Genomic DNA, 24,745 nt, shown 5'->3' with positions numbered 1-24,745 from the left:
TTTTACTGACCAGTTCCCTCTTCTGACCTTGTTTTCTTCCTGCCACCCCCCTGTCCTACTAGCTGCATCTGTAGTCTCATACTGTTGTACTTAAGTATTTGATTTTTCTCTGTGGCCCCTTGGAATATCCTGGAGGGACATAGGACATCATGAAGCTTCCAGATGAGAAACACTGGTCTAGGCCATGGTGCTAAAAATTTGGTAAAGACCAGATAGGTGTCTCAGTGACCAGAGTAAGTCTGGGTCCTGCCCCAACATGATCCCCAGATCATCTCCAGCACTACCTGGTTCTGGAGCACTGAACTGGGAATGGTCTCTGAGCTTCAAAATGAAAAAAATAATAATTTAAAAAAATGTAGGGCTAAATTAACAACACTCCGAAAAGAGTAAAGTGACAATTATGACAGTCAGCACTTAATAAAGAAGAAAACACTAAAGCCTATGCTTTTAGTTTCTTTTAGACTTGGTATTTGATTAGGCTTTGGTGTCACATGTCTTAGGAGAATGACATAATTTTAAGAGAGTCCTTAATTATTTTATTTTGTCCTTAATGTATTTTATAGAGCAGGGGGTTTGGAGGTAGCTACTTTTGTTGATGTTTTTGTTTTGATTTTGGTCCATATCAGTGGTGCTTAGGGTTTTCTCTTGGCTCTGTGGTCAAGGATCAGTCCTGGCAGTGTCCAGGCAAACCATATATAGTGCCAGGGATTGAACCAGGGTCTCTGCAATGATCAGTGGTGAGGCACTGGAATTGGGCCACAGGCAAAGCAATCACCTTACCTGTAGTACTCTCTCTCTCTCTCGCTCGCTCTCTCGCTCGCTCTCTCTGATCCCAAGAGGAAAGCTACCCTTTATTATGCATTCTTGTTCCATATAATTTCTTAATTTAACCTTGAAAGTAACTCAGGGATGTAGATAAATTTATGACCATTTAATTGATGAATAAATGGATTGACTTTTTGAAGCCAAGTAATTTGCCTTAATTTAGACTACTGATTGATATTGGTGTCTGACCCCCAAAGAGTCACTTGCTCCATTTTGCTATAATTCATCTGTAATCCTGCATTTGTTTTTGTTGACTTGATTTATGAGTGCCTGATAAGCATGAAATGGTCAGATACAGATTTACTTAAATCACAATACAACTCAAAAATCATGGTTATTATGATGCTTCTGCAAATTTAATATGTTTGAAAATAAAATAGGAACAATATAGGATTTGCTGAGGTGGGCGGGGGCTTTCACAGCAGTGTTCAGGCATCCAAAGGCTACTCCCAGTTTCTACCCTGGTCATGTGGGCCTGACAGATGACACTCTGGCAGAGAATGGCAACCCGCAATGTTGGGGTTCTGGCACGCTGGAGGGAGGGTGGAAGGATGAAAGCATCTTGCTTTTAGACTGTGTTCATTGTTTCCAGCAATTCTATGTTATGTCTTCATTTAACATTCTAATCAATGTAAAATTCTGAAATGAGAGAAGTGGAAGATGAGTTCCAAAGCCTAAGATTCAGCATTCAGCATTCAGTTGCTCTCCCCAGGGGAGAAATATGTCACTTACCTACCAAAACAGCTAATATCCAATTGGTCCATCACAAATCATAGCCGAATTATGTTATTGCAGATTAACTTTCATCTCGAGATAAAATTATTTTATAATAAAGACATCTTCAAAAAGTGTACTGTATATTTCATTTTTGCCTAGACTTAAGCTATTTAAGATATAGGCCCACTCTATATAATAAATGTAAAACAGTGTTTAGCAGAATGACCCTGGACCAACATGGAGGGTTATATATGGGCAGCTGTGATTTACAGTTCTCCCTCTGCCAGAACTTGACTCCTATTAGATTACAAGATTACATCACTAGATGAATCACATAATGTATTATCTTTCCTGAGCCTTTATGTCCTAGGCTGTTATACAGATTCTGTTACACGTATAATTTTTTTCTCTGGTTTTAGTAGTGGTATTGAAAGGTAAGGAGAAAGAATCTGGTATTAGACAGGAAGATTATATCCTCATTTTTTTTTTGCTTCTGAGGAACAGCTAACTATTGCATGATTGGTAAAATTTGACTTTCCTCTTAAACAGTACTCTTTAAATGAGATGTGATTGTTTCCTATATGTTCTAGATTGCCCACACAATCACCTCTTAATTTTTTTTTATTTATTTTTTTTTTTACAGTTGTAGATTTACAATTTTTTTTGTGCTTGGGTTTCAATTATACAATGACCAGATACCCATCCCTCCACCAGTGCCCGTTTTTCACCACCATGGATAATATCCCTCCCACCCCCATTCCCCCATCCCCCCCTGCCTCTGTGGCAGGACAATCCCCTGTGTTCTCTCTCTCCGTTTGGGTGTTGTGGTCTGCAAAAGAGGCATTGAGTGGCAAACATGTTCAGTCCATAGTCTACTTTCGACATGCATCTCCCCTCCTGGGAGGATCCTCCAAACATCCTTTATTTGGTGCTCCCTTCTCTATCTGAACTGCACTTTCCTCTAGGATACCCGGCTGGCCTCTAAGTTATGGAGTAATCCTCCTGGTGCTGATCTCAGCTATTCTTGGGTATTAATCTCATACTTTGTTACTTTATATCCCCCAGATGAATGCAATCTTTCTATGTCTATCCCTCTCTTTCTGACTCATTTCGCTTAGCATGATACTTTCCATATTGTACCACTTGTATGCAAATTTCATGACTTCATCTTTTCTAACAGCTACATAGTGCTCCATTGTGTAGATGTACCAAAGTTTCTTTAACCAGTCATCTGTTCTTGGGCATTCAGGTTTCTTCCAGTTTCTGGCTATTGTAAAGAGTGCTGCAATGAACAAACAAGTGCAGATGTCACTTCGACTATACATTTTTGCCTCTCTGGGATATATTCCCAGGAGTGGTATTGCTGGGTCAAATGGGAGCTTAATTTTACTAACAGCTGAGTTTAAGTTCATTTTTCTTACTGAAACTATCATTATATGCAGTTTCCCCCTACCTCATCCTGCCCAGGAGTCTTCAGTTTTTGTAAATCTGATTTCAAAGTATGGTAAGTTGAAATCCTGCCTAAAATCTGGAGTAATTTGCAGATCAATGGGGAACCAATGACTAAATTGTACTTACACAGATCTCCTGTACATTACTGAAGTGGTTGCTAAACTAGCCTTTGCCTCCAGTGCATCACAAACTCCCATTGTCCTCACTGCCAGGATGTTCCCTTCTACAAAATGCTTTGTCACTCTTCCGTGTCCAGTCTTTCAACGGCCATATGCTAACTATATAGAGAGTTCCAAATTTCTTAGAGTGACAGAGAAGGCCCAATGACCAACCCAGAACAACTCTCAATCTTTAAATGCAGTTTCCCCTGCTCTTCCTCCTTTTAGGTACAATTTCCAGTGGAGAAAGATGCTGAAAGGAAATGGGGCCCAGAGCCTTCTTGGGAGTGGCTTATCTTGTCTCCCTTTCTGACTAGAAATAAGTGGTTAATTTTGAATTGTCTCTGCATGCTCCTATTTCTAATTTTTGTTCTCTGTCAAGTTCAGGAATGATCAATAAACTTCACACTTACTTTTTTTTTAATTTTAAGATTAAAGTTGAGGACCAAAGCAATAGTACAGTAGATAGGGCACTTGCCTTGCACGTGGTGATCTGGGTTCCATACCTGACATTTCATGTTCTGCTCCCTGAGCCTCACCAGGGTTATCCCTGAGAGCCAGTAGTAAGCCCGGAGCACTACAACCAACAAACTTTGAAATGTGCCTGTGAAGGTGGCTGGCATAGGCTAAGAGGTACAGTGAGATGGGGTGGGTGGGAGCATGGGAAGTCTGCTGGAGGGAAGTTGATACTTGTAGTGGGATGTATGTTAGAATAGCATATGCCTAAGTCTCATCTACCAATAACTTTCTAAATCATGGCTCCCTCATTAATTTCAAATAAACAAATGACCAAAGTGCAGTAAAAATGTAGGGGTAAAGGATAATAGTGGGTAAGGCATTTGCCTTGCACGAGGCCGACCTGGGTTCCATTCCTCCGCCCCTCTCGGAGAGCCCGGCAAGCTACCGAGGGTATCTAGCCTACACGGCAAAGCCTGGCAAGCTACCCGTGAAGTATTGGATATGCCAAAAACCAGTAACAACAAGTCTCACGATTTGTTGTGAGATGTTACTAGTACCCGCTCGAGCAAATCGATGAACAACATGAGGACAGCGCATAATATTAAAATCAGATAAGAGCTGTGGTGTCAGAATCTAAAACCGATTTTGAAGACATCCGATTTATTAATTTCAAACGATGCGTGGTGGCAGACTGTCTAATGGAATTGCAAGCATTCTTCAAACTCTTAACTCCTCTGCCTCAACTGCCCATCAAATTGCCAGCTTCTGCAGAAGCACACGCTTCTTCTTGTTCAGCATCTTTTGCAGTTGAAAGAAAATGCCAGGCTACTTCAAGTTGACCAGTTTCAAGGACAAATGAACTGAGTATGCTCAATTTCTTCTTCCAAGGATTCCACCATAAAACTTCTTTCTTCTGGGGATGGAGAAGGAAACTTAGAACATTTGCCTGGAGAAGTCTCTCTACTGCAGCTACAGTAATGAGAAATAACCTACTTCACAGGATGTAATTCTCAGCCTAGAAAATTCTTCTTCTTTCCCTTTGTATTTCTGTGAAATTCTAAAGAAACCTTCTTACCCAGACTCAGTGGCGCTTTCCTCAGTCTGTAGCATTCCTTGATTTCTTATTCCCGACTCTATCCTGAGCCCCCTATTGAATCTTGGTGTTTTCCATTCGTCTCTATGACACTGCTCTCATAAGCTTCTGATGCTGTTTTAGTAAAATGAGAAACTAGTCTGAAATCTTCCAGAACAGGAGCAGTATTGTGTTTCTTCATATCTAAGAGTGAGTTTAAAAATCTATGTGCATTTATATAAATATAGCAAAGCTTTTTTTCCCTTTTTAAAAAATGAGTCAATGATATTTATTGAATTAAGCACGGGCTGGAGCCATAGCATAGCGAGTAGGGTGTTTGCCTTGCATGCAGCCAACATGGCCAACCCGAGTTCGGTTCCTCCGTCCCTCTCAAAGAGCCCGGCAAGCTACCGAGAGTATCTTGCCCACATGGCAAAGCCTGGCAAGCTCCCCGTGACGTATTCGATATGCCAAACACAGTAACAACCAAGTCTCACAATGGAGACGTTACTGGGCCCGCTCGAGAAAATCGATGAACAACGGGATGACAGTGACAGTGAATTAAGCACATTTTCACATCTTTGGACTGCAATCGATTAAACTCACTTTTGAAGATGAATTTTTTTTATGAAATCACCGTGATTTACAAACTTATTCATAGTTGGGTTTTAGACATACAGTGTTCCAGCACCAATCTAACCACCAGTGTCAACTTCCCACCACCAAAGTTCCCAGGTTTCCCCACCCCCATTTTCTCAACCTGACCTCTTGACAGGCACCATTTTAAATTCAGTTGTTAAAGTTTGAGTCTCATGATTTCAGTGTTGATTCTGAAGTTTAGATATTTAGCTCTACTATTCCTTACTTCCACCAATGCAACCGAATCCCTTTGATTCCTCCCCATTCTTGCTTCTCATATCTGTCACTTCTCCCCTTCCATTCATTCTTTGCATCTCCTCCCTATCCCTTGGGGCTAAGGGTGATCTAGGAATCTACCCACCTTTAAACCATTGTATTCTCTTATCCAGTTATTCTAACGATACATATAATGTGATCACATGAAATATGATATCATCCTATCGTTATCCTTTTTATTCTAGCTTATTTCATTTAACATGATGTCTTCAAGTTCCGTTGATGTTGGCATGAATTGCAATATTCAATCATTCCTTACAGCTATGTAGTATTCCATTGTTTAAATACACCACATCTTCATGATATGCTTATGATTATTCATTGCAGCATTCATTACAACAGCTAAGATTTGAATAAATCTAGATATCCAATGGCAGATAAGTGTATCATGAAGTAGGATATTTTTCTTATATTCTTTTGTAAAATGAAAATCAGGAAGGAAATGTACTTTAATGACTACCTAGTAGGTACTAGTAACTGTGTTGGAAATGTATCTCCATTAAGTCATCAAGCCTGTACAACAACCATCAGAGACTGAACTTACTACTATCAAGAGGGTTGTTTGTAGAAAAGACATCTGAGTTCAGTCACTATTCAAACTCAAGTGGACCTGCTGTGGGACCATCCTGCTATTTGTTCTTAGATGAACGTTTATAACTTCTTTATCATTTATAAGCTTGTGGGGGGCCCAAGTCCCCACATATTTTATAATATAAATAAAACATGCATAAAGTTCACTACCTAAGGAGAACAACCCAAAATCAAGTTATTCTATCATCTTAATGTAGTTTTTAAATAGAGGTAAAATAAGTTTAGAAATTAACATTTTATCATTTTCATATGTCCCATATCACTTAAATAATGTAAGTGGGTAACTCAGAAATCAGACTATAGATTAACTGACAGTCAAAATATTTAGTTTTCAGATTGCTGTGTTGATTATAGGCAGTTTTGTCAATACTTTTTTTTGTCTTCTGATTTTATTGCATCATTTTATTTCTAACATTTAACATTGCATACAATTATAGTTTCTTCTTTATACTTGTTTATCTGAGCTCATCAACTTTCTTCATATTTATCAGTGTTCAGTTGTATGTGTTTCGACCTCATTTCCAAACACTCAAAAAGAAGCGTAAAGGATTATGAAATTTTCTTGTGTTATTTGCCAGTCTGGTGGCTTATAAAATTACACATTTCTAAGTAGTAATAGCAGATGTTTATTTTATTTTGTATGATAAATAACTTGCTATGAGTTTTGTCTATATTTTTAAGTGTTCCTTTAGAATTCTTCACAATTTTTTTAGATATGGAAAAAACCCGAAATACTAGCAAAAATATTTCAAGAAGAGTTCGAGCAACTTATCCAAGGGCACACAGAAAGAAATGCAGCTTCAAATTTGAACCTTTGCTGACTCAGTCTAAAGCCTTGCAATTTTACCACTATGCTACCCGAAGCATAATCTGTACACTCTGAAGTAAGGAACTATTGTTGGAGCTAGACAGGTTAGAACATATTGCTTGTACAAATAAATGGAAATTACTCAATCTCTCTATCAGTTCCTTAATTTGCCTGTTCAATGAGTAAATTATCTACATCACAGGGTTAATATAAGGACTATACCTAGTATCTAGTGAATTTTCAATGAAAGCTTAATCACTTTGCCCTTCACAGAGAATTATAATAATAATCACTTCTTACATTACTAAAGATTTTCTACATTTAAAAATATTTGAGCCTCAAAGACTCCTATGATAAAAGAGATTTTAATTTTGGTTTATAGAAGAGATAGATAATAAAGGCTCAGAAAAGTCAGCATTTTCATGTATATCATACACACCTCATAAGGAAAAGAACGAGGACTTAACATTTTTTCACTTTGAAAATTATTTTTGTGTTTGCCTCTCAGGAAAATGTGTAAAGTCTGACAGCTGTAAGAATGTCTATGAAATAATAATATAATAGGAAAAACTTGCAAAGAATTTAGTCTTCTATTTATCTGAAAGGCAAATTTGCTGAAAGAACTCTTCTCAGAAACAAAAATAGTAGGATCCATTAGGAGGATTGCTCCCTTTTTGTTCAGTGGAGGCTGTCATCTGGGTTGACATCCAATTGTGTTTTCATATTTCACATATGTAGGTACTTAGCTTTTAGTGAAAACTGATAACTAGTAGGTTAGAAGTGCACTGCTTATTATCAGAATGACTTGACTTAGCTGTTGGTGATCTTGCTGGCCCTTGTTAATGAAAAGTAGTAATACCCTTTATAAAACACAATGATTATTGTGTTTATTACTACTCTGATTATTTATATGAGCGATAGCACAGCGGGTAGGGCGTTCGCCTTACAAGCGGCCAACATGGCCAACCCGAGTTCGATTCCTCCGCCCCTCTCGGAGAGCCCGGCAAGCTACCGAGAGTATTCGATATGCCAGACACAGTAACAACAAAGTCTCCAATGGAGACGTTACTGGGCCCGCTCGAGCAAATCGACGATCAACGGGAGGGCCTTTACCTTTATTATTACTCTGATCATTGTGTCCTACTCAACCTTCAGCAAATGGCACTTTGAGACAGACACTAATCACAACACAAACAAACAAACACTTTCCTCCCGTTGTTCATCGATTTGCTCGAGCGGGCCCAGTACCATCTCCATTTTGAGACTTGTTGTTACTGTGTTTGGCATATTGAATATTGCCAGGCTTTGCCGTGTGGGCGAGATACTCTCAGTAGCTTGCCGGGCTCTCCGAGAGAGGTGGAAGACTTGAACCCGGCTCGGCCAGGTTGGCTGCGTGCAAGACAAACGCCCTACTGCTGTACTATCCCTCCAGCCCATCACAACACAAACCTCAAAATACTTAAATAAAGCACATACAGTACAAAAACCCCATAAAATTGTGGCTATTTTCCTACCCCCAGTTATCAGTGCTATGACAGGGATTTTCTGTATTAAGAAATGTAGGTAAGCAAAGGGCAAGTTTAGGATATTTGGCCCAAACTATTGTATGAAAACTAGAAAAATTATAAAAATCAGCTCAAAACGTGCCCACGTTTGTGATTTAACCATAAAGTAGTATATGTCACTGTCCGTCTGCGCTCCCCTGCTAAAACCTCCAAACAAGTAGTATATGTAATGATTATAATTTTGTCTCTCATTTTTGAAAATAAGTCTTTTCACTTGAAAGAACTTAAAAATAATAAACCTAAAGATAAACTTATATAATTAGATGTAATTATTAATAATTCTCCATCACTATCATGATAAAAGGAAAGTTAACAGTTTCTTTTCAATGGGTGTTCATTGCATTTTTAAATGAAATGACTGATGATTTAAAAAGACACCAAAAAGTTACTGACATTATTAAGGATCTTGTTTTTTGTGGGGAGATACTTCAGATTTATAAGGAATTCTTAAGTTCACAAAACAGTGCTTACTATGCCCGAGTTATATTTAAGTCACAGTGCATTGTAAACCAAATATCACAAAAGCATCATCCCAATGTAAATTTTTTTGTCCCTAGGTTCACTGATTTTTTATCAAATCACTATAGTTCAATTTGAAAAGCTTATTTTTTGGTAGATACATTTTATGCAATTATGGTGCTATTCTTTCAGCCTTAGAATAGTTTTATCACTCTCTGATTTAGAAATATGACTTAGTTCAACTAATTTGGAGAATTTCTACTGACATATTAGCATTTTTGTTGCAATTTCTTTATGGGGTTAAAGGTCTAACCATCAATAAAACTAGGAATAAATGGTTCAAAAGACTCAGACATGGAGCTATCTCTTTTTCAAGTCCAGAAAAGCATGGTGCTTATAAATAAATCCCAGCTGAAATCTTTGCAACTACTATATTTACTCCTTCAGTATTTCATCAAATAACTGCAAACATTTTTTTCAATCATACATAGCTTACCTTCAAAGCTTTCTATTGTCTACATTATAAAATCTGAATTTATCTCCAACAACTTAGAAACCTATAATATTTAATCATTCCTAAAAGTATTAAATAGGTCAATGTTAATGATAATACTTATGACTGCCAAAAGTCACTCATTAGTACTTATATTTTTATGTAAGAAGAAATGTTGGGAAACAGGAAATTCAATCAATACTCAAAACAATTTTAGAAAATCATAATATTTTGTTTATTGATTATTATTCACAATTTACAATAAAGGAAACTGAAGCTGGATGATGTTAACTAATTTTTCTTTAAAAATCACTTGGTAAACAATGAAATATAAATTAAATTCAATCATTTCTTAGAGCAAGATTGGTTGAATTTCTTCTGCAGCCTACAAGCATTTACTAGTCAAAAATGGTTTCTCTACTTTCATATTAATATTATTTTTTATTTGAGCTTTTTGAGTCATTCTTGGTGGTACTCGGGTTACTCCTGGCTCTGCACTCAGAACTTATTCCTGGTGGTGTCAGGCAACCATATGGATGCCAGTGGTGTCAGGCAACCATATGGATGCCAGAGATTGAACCCGAATCAGATATGTGCAAGACAAGCACCCTACCCACTGTACTATCTCTCTAGCCCCGGCAATATTATTTTAATCCAAATTATATTCCTTTGCTTTATCACTAAGGGAAATCTCAAGATAAAAGCATACGGAAAGAATTATAAAACAGCAGACCTCAACAACAACAAACAGTTATGAAGGAAGAAGATGGGAGTGAAAGAAAGTATGGAGCAAGTCTCTTGAACAATGGTGATTTTTAAATAAAAATAAAATATTAACACTCACATATACACACACAAAGAAAGTTCTAGAATCCTAATACCTTTGAAGCTACAGAGCGCTTTTGATAGGACATAGTATAATCCCTTTAATGATGAGAAAACAAAAATTAGCCTGATGTTTGGTGCAGCTGGTCTAGATATGTGTTCACTGAGGAGGTAACTTGTGGGAAGGCAAGAGAGGAGATACAAAATTGAAATTACCTGTGAATATGCCCTCATCATAGGCTATTCAAGAAGGAAGTTTTCATTAAAAATAAAAATGTAAACTGAAAAAAAATTCAAAACAAAACCAAAAAACCTTCAACAATAGAGCTGTATTAGGCCTGCTGAAAGTGACATTTAAAGTAATTTCTATTAACAATGGAGAGTCTTCTGCTTCACCATAATTAGGCAGTGTGGAAATAAAAATATAATTTTATCAGGATTCCTTAATATTTTCATATTCCAGTTAACAATTCTGCAATGCCTTCATTAATATTAGTGTATTAGCCTGTCATGTGATTGACTGTTTTTCTTAAGTGTTAACTAGAGAGTACCATAAGACTAAGAGTAGCATAAAAAAAAAATTCACTCAAGGATAGCTATTTATTTGGTTTCTCATGCTCCTCTATCACATGAGGAGCTCTGGCACCACTCTCTTACCCTCAATACAGTGTAAGTTTCCTAAAGTGTCATAGCAGAGTGTCGTTGAAAGTGACCATGAGATTCTGAACATTTCAACCTATGGCAGAGTGGTAGAGTGAGACGGATACTTCTGTGACATAGACTACAAGGACAAAATGCAAAGCTTTACTTGTAAGATACAGAGATAAGTCTAGAGTGGCTTAAAATAATGGTAATAGCATTAAGAATATATTTTGGCAAAAATAACTATGAAGGTGGTAAAATCTAGGGTTAAGTCCTTAATCAAATATTTAAGGATAGTACAATGTGCATACTTTGCCATCTAACCATTCTGTTAAACTACATCAGTATAAAAAAAAAAGAAGTGCTAATTCTACCATTACATACTCCAGAGGGTCTTTTGCAATAATGAAATTCATGCATTTTTTCAAATGTTCATTAGGCACCTATATAATGCTAGACACGATGTTTGTATAAATAATACAATAACAAACAAACAACTCTTTCCGTATAAAGGGCAGTCCAATAGAGAATTAAGCAATAGTCAAAAGTTGCAAGAAAATGGGTGAAAACTAGGGCCAGAGATAGTACAGTGGGTATGTTACTTTATTTTTTGTGCAACTTTCCTGGTTCAATCTTAGGCACTCTGCTTGGCCCTCCATAGTACCATGAAGAGTAGTCATTGACTACAGATCCAGGAGTAAGCACTGAGCACTGCTGAGTGCTCCCAACTCCCCCCATATGGTAAAAATTATAGATATCATAGGAAGCTGACATAAAGTTCTAATCAAAATCCATATCAGTGGTTCTCAACAGATTATAATATCCCCACCCTCACCCCAGAGAACATTTGCAATATCAGAACATTTATTTGGCTATCACAACTGGGGGATGGATGTATTGTTAGTGAGCAGACAATGGGGGTGCTGTTAAGCATCCTATAAGGCAAGATAACTGAGGTTGAAAGGATTAGGAGGAGTGAATTATAAAGCAGAACTAGATCTGAGGAAGTGACTAGCATTGCATAGGAAATGTTATCAGAATGAGTTTTATTAAGTTCTACAAGTTCTGGTGACCTGTCTACTTTAAAGGACATACTTGAGACCCTTTCTTTCTCTACTTATTATATTAGACTTATGATTCCAAAAGCTTTGCTATATTCTTTCCAATGTACTACTTTGGAATAGCACCCTATTATAATGTCTTTGGAATAACACTCTATTATAATGAATTGTCTCTTGAACACATTTGCAGATTGGCTGACTGACTAAACAAAGTCCAACTCTACAGAATGGATGTTGTTATGTCCCAGTGGATCCCTTGTAGAGTTCTCTGCATACAGTAAGGTTCACCCATTCTTCACCATTAGTGCTACAACCAAGTGAGTCTTAAAGAAATGTCACTATCTTGAAAAAGAAGAAAATGGCCCAGTGTGAGTTTTTGATAAGAACTATGACCAAATTCAGCACAGGGCTTTGCAAATACTGAGAAAATTGAAAATTTTACATATGTTTTTGGAGTTTTAATTCAAATTTATCTACTATATATCAATAGGAATAATATCAGTAGGAGTATATGATTTTCCAGATACTGGATCAACGGTGGCTATTCATTAACTTCTTTTCTCTGACCTTAAAGTTTAATGGTGGCAGAGGCATAGAAACGCAGTGAAGATGCTTGTATTTGGATATGACTGAGACCGGTCTGATCCTCTGAAACACATTTGATTTTCTTACTGCCTCCAGAAGTGCTCCCTGAGCACAGAGCCAGGAGCAAGCACTAAGCTCTTGACTGGGTGTGTCTAAGTCCGGAGTGAGGGCATGGCCTCCCAAAACAAAAACCAAAAATAAACTTACAGTTTAACGGTAGGACTAGAAATAAAATTTAAATGAATATATTTGAAATTTAAGATGTGAATTATGAAATTAAAAAAGCAGTTCTGAAGATAATTGTTTAGGAATAGAAATATTCTGATTGGATTCTGAGAGTTTTCACAAAAAAGGCAAATCTGCAATTATGTAAACCTTTGCTTTCACTGATCAAATCTATGTTAAATTAAGAACAAAAATAGTCACTTATTATTGATCTGACCTGTATTGCTAATTTTTTACCTTTTAAATTTTAATACATCAAACTGAATTACACGTCTCTTCTAAACACTACTAATAGTACTGTGTATCAATCTGTTTCAAAACGTTACAAAGATTATCTCATTTAATCTTCAATAGTACTATGAGCTAAGTATTGCTAAGATCTTCATCCTACAGATGAGAGAGCAAATAATTTGTTGAAGATTGCATGGCTCATAAGAAATGAGGCAAGCTACAGTGATTTCTGAGGTCCTGGCTTTTTAAACCATAAATCATAAATGATATCTGCAAGGGAATGAAGGACTTACTTCATCAAAATGTACTTTTCAAAGTAATAAAACTGTGGTGGGAATTGCACACTGCTGGAAAGATGGATGTTTGGTCATTGTATGACTGAAAATCATGAAAGCTTTGTAACTATCTCACGGTGATTCTATAAAATTTTTAAAATTAAAAAAATAAAGTTGTAGAATGGTAGACTTGTATTACTATATGTTTAAGACCAATTATGGGCTATAAGCTTTCAGTACTCTGCGTAATCTGTTAAAATAAATTCCGTTATGCTTAAGATTGGGGGCTGGAGCGATAGCACAGCGGTAGGGTGTTTGCCTTACAAGCGGCCAACATGGCCAACCCGAGTTTGATTCCTCTGCCCCTCTGGGAGAGCCCGACAAACTACCTAGAGGATCTCACCCGCACGGCAGAGCCTGGCAAGCTCACTGTGACGTATTCGATATGCCAAACACAGTAACAACAAGTTTCATAATAGAGACGTTACTGGGCCCGCTCGAGCAAATCGATGAACAACGGGAGGACGGTGATGCTTAAGATAGCTTGCTTTCTTGTTAGAGAGAAACTAACACCATGCTTGATATAATACATAACTAGAAATGACATATGATATTTTTGCTGAGTTTAAGCCCATGCCAATAAATGCTGGACTTAGAGAAAACATGGATTTTTTTTTTCCTGTTTGGGGGCCATACCTACTGGTGCTCAAGTTTTCCCCCCTGACTCTGTGCTCATGGATCACTTGTGGCAGACTCTGGGGACCACATGCAGTGCATGGGATGGAACTCAGATGGGTAAGTCAAACACTCTACCTGCTGTGGCATCTACCTGTCACCAAGACAAATGGGAATTTTTAGGATTAAATAGATTTTTTTAGGGCTCAGTGTGAGAGCACAAAGGATGGGAACTTATCTTGCATATAGGTAACTGGGGTTCAACCCCAGGCACTCCATAAGATCCTCCAATCCACCAAGAGTGATCCCTTAGTACAAAGCCAGGAGTAAGCCCTGAGGAATGCAGGATGTGGTGCCATATTTTGCAGAACCGTGAAACTCTGAAAGGTATGTGAAAGATGGTTGAGTTTAAGTTCTTCAGATTATAAAATGAGTAAATCTTGTGAAAGCAAAGTGACAGAACCAAGGTCTCACAGCTAATAAGCTCAAGAGACATAAATAAAGATCATAGAGATTTTGGTCTCTTAGTCTGGTTAATCTTTCTTCAGCTTCAGCTTCCTTTTGTTTACAAAGATAAGTGCTTCCTAATTCATTTATCTGGGGAGATGGTTCACACTACAGATTTATAACATTAAATTGCAGAGTCTGTCACCTTTGATAAAACCCAGAAAACAAGAGACTTTGATTTTTTTCCTGGGAATTTGTAGAAGTAGCCCTAAGAAGGCATAATTAATATCTAAAAACTGCATATATGTAAAATTTAATGTTTCATATCTACAACTACCCATTTAAGGTGTTTTATGTCCATAAACATACCTATCACCTTCAAAATTTTTCCTATGCTTCTTGATAATCTTTCTACACAACTCCTTTTACTCTGTATTTACAGACTTTTTGTTTCTACCACAGCTGATTTTCTTGTATTTTTGTTTGTTTTATTTTGGAGTCACACATAGAGCTGCTTGTGTATTACTCCTGGCCTGGTGTGGTTCTTGGGGGTTCACGTGGAATGCCAGGGGGACTGCGCTCATGTGAACAGCATGGGAGTCAAGTACTCTTCGTACTGGACTATCACTCCAGCCCCGTGCTTGTATTGTTTTAAAGGATTTTATGTAAATGTTATAGTACAATCTCTAGAGAGACTTTCTCTTTTTCCATCAAGCATGAAAATTTTGAGATTCATCCGCCTGTGGTGTATCAATATTTTACTCACTTTGTGGAGGCCACACCCAGAAGTGCACCATGATTACTCCTGGTTCCATGTTCAGGATTACCCTTTGATCCTGCTGCAGATCAAGTAGGGGATGACTGAATACAAGGCAAGCGGATTATACCCTGTGTTATCCTGTGTTATGGAGATGTTATTGGACCCACTCTAGCAAATCGATGAACAACAGGAGGACAGTGTTACAGTGCTACATGTATTTAATGCTAGCATACTAAAATACAGTTTATGTTTGAATATTTTCTTGTATCCTTGTGAAGCACATTTCTAAATTCTCACCTTTTTATTTCAAATTCATGAGGTTTTCTGCATAGACAATTTCAGAAAATATAAGTAAATACAGGGGCTAGAGATATCGTAAAACAGGATGGAATCTTGCCTAATAAGACGCTCCCCTGGTTTGATCCTGGCATGGTTCCCTGATCCCTGCCAGCATGATTCTTGAGCACACATCTAGGTGTAAGCCAAGTACTGCAGGGTACACCCACCCCACAAAAAAAAAAAAAGAAAGAATATGCATATAAAAACAGTTTTGCACCTTTCTTTCCATTTTTTCCCCCTGGCTTATTGCCTGATCTAGGGCCTTTTATATTGAAAAGAAGTGGGAAGGGAAATTCTTATTTTGTTCTGAAAGTTTTTATCTGTTGTTGTTTTAAAATATTTTAAAGTTTTAAATTGTGTTTCAAACTGTTTTTTTTTTCTGATTACATGGTTATTTTGTTTCCCATTTTTAAAATATGAATGAACTACAGTGGGCATTTCCAAAGGTTAGTTCCACGGCATCAGGTTGTATTATCTTTTTCATATATTGTTGGATTTAATGCTGGAAATTTTGAAACTATATTCAGGAGGGAATATGGGTATTTATTTTTCTTGTAATATCTTTATCTGATTTGGTGTCAGGGTAATGCTGTCCTAAAAAATGAATGGTGAAATATGTCTTCTTCAGTTCTTTGAAAACTCTTATGTAAAACTTTTAATAATGTTTAGCATTTACATTTTCTTAACTATGCATTAAGGGAATTTACTATATTTCAGTATGTTAAAGGTCTCATCCAGTTCAAAATATAATATAATTTTTACTCTAATAGTTATTTTAAAACATTTTATTTAGTTTCCATATACTTGGAAAATTTCTATCTTGTTCTATCATATTAAATTAAATTAAAGTTCTTTTGGTCAGACAAATACTCCATTTGACCTGAGTCATCTTAGAAAAAAAATTTATTTAGACAACAGGATTTTCAAAATAGTTTACAATAAGATTTAAAACATGCACTGTTTTATCAAGTTGTATTAGTTAAAATAATGAGTTTGAGTTCTTCCATATTCTTAAATATGTATCTGCTGCTTTCACTAATTATTCAGAGGAAGGTACTTAAATATTCAACTATATTTACGGATTTTTTTCATTTCTCAATGTACTTTGGTATTTAAAAAATAAAAACACCAATTTTTATCTTAACATAGAAAGTTTACTGGGTTCCAGCCAGGCTTGTGGACACAGCAAGTTGTAAATGGAGAGCTAAAAGGACTTTATTCACTTTTTATCTTTTTATTCACTACTTATTATCATGCTGGTCATTTTAAGTTAACTTATTTATACAATTTTTAATGTTTTGGTAGTTTTATATAATTGCAAACCCAGCCTCTCATACTATATTTTCCAGGGAATTACAGTTGTCCAATATCAACTTTTTGAAGTTATATGTAAACAGATTACTAGTAGGACATTTAAATGCATATCTGTCTGGGCATAGAAATACCACCAAACATATGTTCTTGTAGACATTCTGAGACCTGCCACTTGGTATAAAGCATAATTTTATATTTAAGGCTAAGAAACATATGGCTTAATGACTGAGTATTTAACAGGAAAATAGTAACCATTACAGATAAAAGAATAACATTTTTGTGGATGAGGAAAATACACCTTAAGTGATGGTGAAAAGAAACTGATAATTGAAATCATATTCATCTTCACAGTTAACCCCATTATAACTTGGCATATAACTATGTGAGGTGTTAGGTGTTTGCTCAATGAATGTTTGCTAACCTGAGACTAATTGTCTTAAATGAATATTTGAACATGTATGACTCATGATATACCCCACTATAATATTAAAGTTAATTCCTATTAGAACTTATAAAAGTGATTAAGCAAGTGCTATAAAATATAAACTAGGTAATAAAACTCTAATTTCTGTAACTTATCTAATGTATATGAGTGTGCCTTTTGTTAAAAGTGAGGAATAAGTATATGGCATTTACTATCTTACAAGATTTAAGGAGTTTCACTGAAATTATGTACTGGTTGCTCTAAGGATTGGCTAAAGTTTAGTTATTAGCAGTAGGCGTAAGAAACTACCAAGTTTACATTAAAAACTAACAGTTTTGGAAAACAATATGGACACTTCTCAAAACTTAACATTTGAACTTCTGTATGACCCAGCAGTCCTACTTCTTGGCATCCACTCAGAAAAGACTTTTCTTCTCCTATGTTCATTGCAGCACCATTAACAATAGCCAAAATCAGGAAAAAAAACCACACATCCAAGAACAGTTGATTGGAAAAAATAAGTATAGTATATCAACACAATGCATTACTATTTGGCTATAAGAAAAACGAAATCTTACAATTTTATGCTATGTAAATGTGACTAAGGGTATTAAGCTGAGTCAAGTCAAGCTGAGAGATACTACAAAATCATTCATACATGGAACATAAAAACTCATAAGTCAAAAGAAAGACTTAAAATACTGGTCTATAGTGTAGAGCTTCCCAGAGCAGTGAGGCATGGGGCGTGGGATAGGGAGAATGAGATGGAGAGGTGGGGTGGTGAGGGGAGGCAATGATGAAGGAAACAGGTACTATAGTGAAGGATCTTGCATGGGAATGCTGTATTCATAAAACCTTCCAATTGACAGAGTTGTAAAATTGTGAATCTCTGTGACTGAAATTAAATTTATAATAGAGAAAAATGCCTTTGCTCTGTAACACATGGTATACATCAAGGCTTCTTGGTTTTGATCATCACCAGTAATGATCCTTGCTCTTCTATTTACCTGGTCTTCATCTCCAACTTTATCTTGCTTTCAAGCTCTAGCAAAGACTTAAATATTCCATGAGATGACCCTAATATTCTCAGTGAATATAAATGCTTCAGTGTTTTCTGAATAGTATATAGCATTTCTTTTATGGCTCCTACTGTATTTTAATTTGTCATTTAAGTACTTGTTCCCATGTATTATTCCTTCATTGTACTTCAGAATCCTTAAAGGGAGAAATGATATCTGATACATATATATATATGTATACATACATAAATATATATATAATAGTAGCACTGTAGCACTGTCCTCCCATTGTTCATCGATTTGCTCAAGCATGTACCAGTACATTTACATTGTGAGACTTGTTACTGTTTTTGACATATCGAATACACCACAGGGAGCTTGCCAGGCTCTGCCATGCGGGCAGGATACTCTCAATAGCTTGCCGGGCTCTTCGAGAGGGATGGAGGAATCGAACCCAGGTCGGCCTCATGCAAGGCAAATGCCCTACCTGCTGTGCTATTGCTCCAGCCTATATATATATATATATATATATATATATATATATATATAGTGTGTATAAAGGTAAAGGCCCTCCCGTCGATCGTCGATTTGCTCGAGCGGGCCCAGTAACGTCTCCATTGGAGACTTGGTTGTTACTGTGTTTGGCATATCAAATACTCTCGATAGCTTGCCGGGCTCTCCGAGAGGGGCGGAGGAATCGAACTCGGGTCGGCCATGTTGGCCGCTTGTAAGGCGAACGCCCTACCCGCTGTGCTATCGCTCCAGTGTATAACAATAGCAAAATATAAAATAAAGCATATAGGTTACTATGCTTGTTTGTCAAATCAAAGTATAATGTTTTCAATGGCATTTCCATTTTTTAAAATCATTTTGCAATGTCAAGGATCAAACCCAGACCCTATCATATGTGGAGCAAGTCTCTCCTACTGAGAGGGACTGATGTCTATCTCCTTTTAATGGCATTGTACTGTAAATTTTTGACATTCAGAGACTGTGTATTTTCTACCTTTTCCCCAATGAACAAGGAAATGATTATTATTTCAGTAATGATACTCAAGAGAATGAATCACAACCTAATGTACATAGGATAGAATCTGAGACATACCAGAAGACCCAGAGATTGAGGTCTGAAATGATGTTGAACATTTACTCAGTGGATTCAGAATGAAATGGTTGGAATTTTGGAGACTAACTTAGAAAATAACTTAATTTTTTCTTGCCTTTTTGCTGGAAAATGTGGAACATTTACTAGTGGAGGAATGTTTTCTGGAAGTTGTGGGCTGATGACAGTGCGTGAGGAGAAGCATGTGTCTGGGGCAGATGGGAGAGGATAAGGGCAGGAATGAAGGCAGAGGAGGTACTGTGGGTGTGAGCTGAACAGAAGAACATCATGAATGAGGAAAAAAGAAGGTTTGGTTGAATTGGTATTAAAAAACAAACTGTCTAATGGCAATAGCCTTATGGTATATATTCAAAATATTGGAGAAAAGCAATTTCACTAAAATTTTTTCCAGTTAACAATATGGAAATATCAATACTGTCAATTGAAAATTAAAACAACATTTAGTAAAGAGGAAAACTTGGCCAGTATCAGTCTTAGAGGTTTTCAATTTTCAAGGTCATTTGTATGGAGAAATTCACCATCACCAGGGCGTAAGTGCAAAAGAAACTAGGTAACCCAAATCACGCTGCTCTTCTAAAAATAATGCATTAAAATCTCTCATTTATGCTAGAATCTGTTTCCTGCAAAGATACCTTGCTTTGTACTCTTTGGATTTTCTAGGTCGATCAAGAACATTATTTATCTCTTATACTATGCATTGCCCTCAATTTACCACTTTACCTCTCAAAATAAATGTTCCCGTTGAGTAAGGAACCTGTAGAGAAGAGATTACTATAGAATTCCTGAGTATTATGCACCTTTTTCAAGATGCATCCCACACTACCTCGACTACACTACATAAAGGAATCTTACCTCACTTTGCGAGTTTCTGTCTTAGGTGAAGGAAGATGCAGATGATGTTACAATATTCTGATTTTCTTTAGTGCTTATGTTGGCCTCATGCTGTTAAAGCATGCTAGCAGTGCTCTGACATTGACATGTTCAAGTTATGTGCACCTATCCTGAGGTCCCCAATACTTAAAAACTCAATTTCCTTGGCATTAAATTCTACCAAGAGCAATAATTAATATGAACCTTTTCCCAATAAACAAAGCAACTGAAAATATTTTTAGTTATTTCCATAATTATCCTTAAATTTTAAGACAGGCAAGTGACTATTTTATACTCAGGGTATGTCCTGGCTAGTCTTCAGTGATCGTCTCAGAGAAAGAACTGTTGTTGGTAAAGGGAATCATATCCTATTCGTGACTATGTTGTGACATACAGATTTTCACTGAACTAAAACTAGAAATTGGAACAAATGAAACAGCACTGTGAGAATCTGTGTATACAGTGGCTGTAGTCCCGGCACAGGGAACATCTGGAGATACCTGCATCTGTGTAGATGTGTGGATGAAACTCACTTGCTTCCTCTAATTTCACTATTTTTATCGGGGACTCAAATTCTTTCTACCTTCAATGCCTGCCACCCATGTTTTCCAGTAGAAATATTTTTTCACATCTCTCTCCCTTCCACACCCCCTTTCTCACTCCAACTCGCCACCCCCACCCCCATGCCACCACACACTTCACTTATGGTATGTGAAGCTTCCCTAGTCCTATGTGATAAAAGGGGGACACTGATGGGACTGCTTTTCACAAGTGTGGGAACAAAAATCCTTCCCAAGGAAAACATCCGTCTCTGTTCAAGTCATGCCCAGTTATACCCCAAAGAAATGTTCTGATTAACTTTTTTTAAGTCTTAAGATAGCAGTTTGTGTAGCAGATCTAATTAAGAAGTTTATGTAACAGATCTGCAGGGTTTTTTTTTTTCCCCTTTCTCTCTTCAACTGGGTTCTTTGAGCTCAGTTGAGTGTTACTAGCATTCGCTATGCAACGGCCAACTGCTTCCCGGGCTGAAAATTATCAGCTTTTGTGGGATACTATTGCTTCCTTAAAACAATGCGAAGAAGCTATGCAACATGCATTCATTCCGGTAAGGAAAATTTCCTTTTCTTTTCCCAAGGATTCTTTTATTCTTCTTCGTTCATCATCTTTAAAAAAAATAGCTATAAATATATGGCAAATGTTCCTTGCATTTAAGAAGTTCTATCTTATTCAGAATAAAAATGCGCCTACATTTTGCTTTTCTAAAATTTGAATTCTTCATGTGGCTAGATAGTCAGCATTGAGAAAGAGTGAACAGTGATCCAAGCAAACTCATCGTAATGAAAATACTAATTTCTCTTAGCAATGTGTACTAAAAATGGCATAAAATGATATTTCACATATTAATTTTTGAAACAGCTTTCCATATATATTTTCTGGTTGGTTCCCTCCCAAAACAGCTTAAAATGGATCTGAATATCTTTTTCTGTAGTTTTGATATGTATTAGAAGCCAAGAACTAGTTCTCACAGTTTTATTTTTGCTTATTCAAGTAAAATCCAGATAAAAAAATCTCTCATTAAGAGCATAATTATTTTAGTAATGTAGTGGTAAACTGCTTAGATATTTTTAAAAGGATACAGGTTAATAAATTGTGCATAGATCTATAAGTTAATTTATAAGTGATTCAGTGTTAAGTTTCATATTGTAAAAATAATTGTTGATAACTTATCATTATCCTACCTGAGTAATCAGACTGGATACATTAGATAAACTGAGATGAAATAAATACTACTTAGAATGCACATGTTAAAATGTTTTAATTTGTATCTGTTTTGAAGGATTTAGAATCTAAGTCCAAATTTTAGATAATCCATGAGGTACCACTCCTACAAATTACTTACTGATATAAACTATTTGTTTTAACAGTACTTACCCCTCAAAATCATTATTTCTGACACAGAAAATCAAGAGTTATCAATAAATAGGTAGAATAAGTCTTTGATGTTCAAGTAAGATGCATTTTCATTTTTCTCTATAACTTGGTAGTTACCGTAACGGTTTAAAGACTGTGCAACATTTTAAGTTTGATTCATTGAATACCATTTTATATTTGAATCTCTGTAAATTGTTACAGATTGTTAATATATAAAAACCTATTTTAAGGAGTTAAAAATTATAGAAAACTCTCTAATTCAGATAGGATAATAACAATTCTATTTAAAACAAGAATCTGATGTGTAGTTATATTTATTTCTTCAATTTACCAAAGAGAATGTCATGCTACTTGTGAATACCAAAGTGCCTCCTCTTTCATTAAAGTTATTTTTCCCCTTTTCTTCTTTGCATGTACCTATAAAATATCACATAACAAATTTTATTATAGATGTCCCTAATGATATTGCAACTTCTTGGAGTGAGGGAGAAATAGAAAAGTAATTTGCAAAGGATCTCATACTTATATGTTTTCTCCCCCTATTTTGAACCCCTTAATTGCTGAATGCATGTGTTCTACAGTGCAGACTCCAGCACGGTCCTCACGTAACAAAGAGATTCATGTGAGCACGTGAGAACCAAAGATATCAACTAATGGGAGTTTCTAATTTCCACCTTTTCAGCTGGTACATCTCAGCTTTCATCAGCAACATTATCTGTACTGACATCATAAGATTTTTTTTATTCAAATTCATCTGAAGAAAATCAGTAAACCCTAACTAAATCATTGCAATGGGGTGTGAAAAGGAAGAGGTCTGTAAAGTGTTAATGCAAATGCAGGGGAGAAACCCAGATTGAACTGGAGTTCAGTCCTCCTGGTTCCCAGTATCTAGTATCTGCTCCCAGTTCTCACAAGTTTAGACAGATATATCCAAATTATTATTCAGGCTTGCTTCACTTTTCTGTTCTAGTCTTTTCCAGAATATATTGGAAACTTGCCAGTCTTTCAAATATCCTCAAGTTTCTTCCAAGTCTTGCATTAAAGGAATAATTACATCACCATAATTTATGAGAACTTTAGAAATAATTGCCACTATTAAAATATTACTATCAGAGGCTGGAGCGATAGCACAGCGGGTAGGGCATTTACCTTGCACGTAGCAGACCCGGGTTCGATTCCCAGCATCCAATATGGTCCCCTGAGCACTTCCAGGGATAATTCCTGAGTGCAGAACCAGGAGTAACCCTTGTGCATTGCCAGGTGTGACCCCCTCCAAAAAAAAAAGCAAAAAAAAATTACTATCAATGTAGATGATTCTATTAAAATGGGTCTTTAACTTGTTAGCACAGATAATTTAAATTTCAGTAAGATTTCATTTATTTTACACTTCATGCACTTTTGTATACCACAGTATTACTTTATACAAATATACAGACATAGAATTATGTCCATATACACTTACATGTATAGATGACATCCTTTTCTAAAATATCATTTTATTATTTATATTTCAACGAAGTCTAAGAATATACTTATTCCTTGCTGTATCAACTATATTTAAAATTGCAGGCTATATTGTCTCAGTTAACTCCTTTAAAATAAATATTGGTTTTTCGAATAAAATACTTGGAAATGAATAATTTGTGGGAAGTAGCTGATTCTTGGAAATCTAACTTGACGACATCACATGTAGGAGAGTCCTCATTGTGCTTGTAAAGAGTTATCCAGATTCTGGAAATAACTCTTCTAAGGATGTCTTTATAACCCAAAGGTGTTTCAGAAGACAGTGCTCTTCTGTTTACAAGGTGTTGATACAAGGTCCGGTTTGATTCCTGGAACCCCATATGACCACCTGAACCTATAAGGATCACCGAGTGCTGATTCAGAAGTAATCCCTGATTACTGATGGGTGTGATCCCCACCAAAACAAAGCAAAAACATTGTCAAGTTCTTCACTAATTTGAACAAAGTAATTGCATTAGCCCTTTTCCAATGCTATCCCTCTGTCTCTCCCTGCAATATGCAAAGCTATTTTTCTGTTTGCTATTAGTCATCTTGTTTGGGACTTATATGTCCTCAATTTCTTTCATATGTCCACTCAGCTGCTGTTCTCTAGGTTTCTGTTAATCAATACTATTCTCTTATTCATCTCAAAAATTCGAACTTGGATGGTAATGTGAATATTAGGCAGCTTGACAAAGATTGAGGGAAATGTAAAATGGAGAAATTATGAGAATTAAAGAAAAAACTTACATGGAATCATATCCAGAGTTTAAAAGGCTACACGTTATTCTAGTGCCAAAGTGCTAAGTACCATAAATATTCATGCTTTACCTTAATAATTAAGACAAAGTGAAAACTTCAAGGATAAGTGCCTCAATTAAATTTTGAAAGTTCAATAAAATTTATACCTATCATTGTAAAAGAAAAAATGTATATTTTAGTTGGGGTAAATAGTAAAGTCACTTTCTATTTCTATAAGTG

The 24,745-nt window shown here is 36.2% G+C and overlaps 1 protein-coding gene across 21 annotated transcripts in view; it reads left to right on the top strand.

Moving 5' to 3' along the window:
- Positions 1-24,745, top strand: part of DLG2 (discs large MAGUK scaffold protein 2) — a 1,600,462-nt gene that overhangs the window by 677,843 nt on the left and 897,874 nt on the right. For 2 of the 21 annotated variants that reach the window (XM_056115964.1, XM_056115960.1), the window contains exon 1: positions 21,314-21,434. The exons of the other annotated variants lie outside the window; for them this stretch is intronic. In XM_056115964.1, coding sequence (XP_055971939.1) covers positions 21,330-21,434 — 105 coding nt within the window. In that variant the 5' untranslated portion in view covers positions 21,314-21,329. Of the gene's footprint in view, positions 1-21,313; positions 21,435-24,745 lie in introns of those variants that run through there. 21 annotated transcript variants of the gene reach the window in all.

The sequence above is a fragment of the Sorex fumeus genome, unplaced genomic scaffold (assembly GCF_029834395.1).
Source record: "Sorex fumeus unplaced genomic scaffold, SorFum_2.1 ptg000030l, whole genome shotgun sequence".
NCBI lineage: Eukaryota > Metazoa > Chordata > Mammalia > Eulipotyphla > Soricidae > Sorex > Sorex fumeus.
Note: the sequence above shows the minus strand (reverse complement) of the source record. Positions and strands in the feature narration are given on the sequence as shown.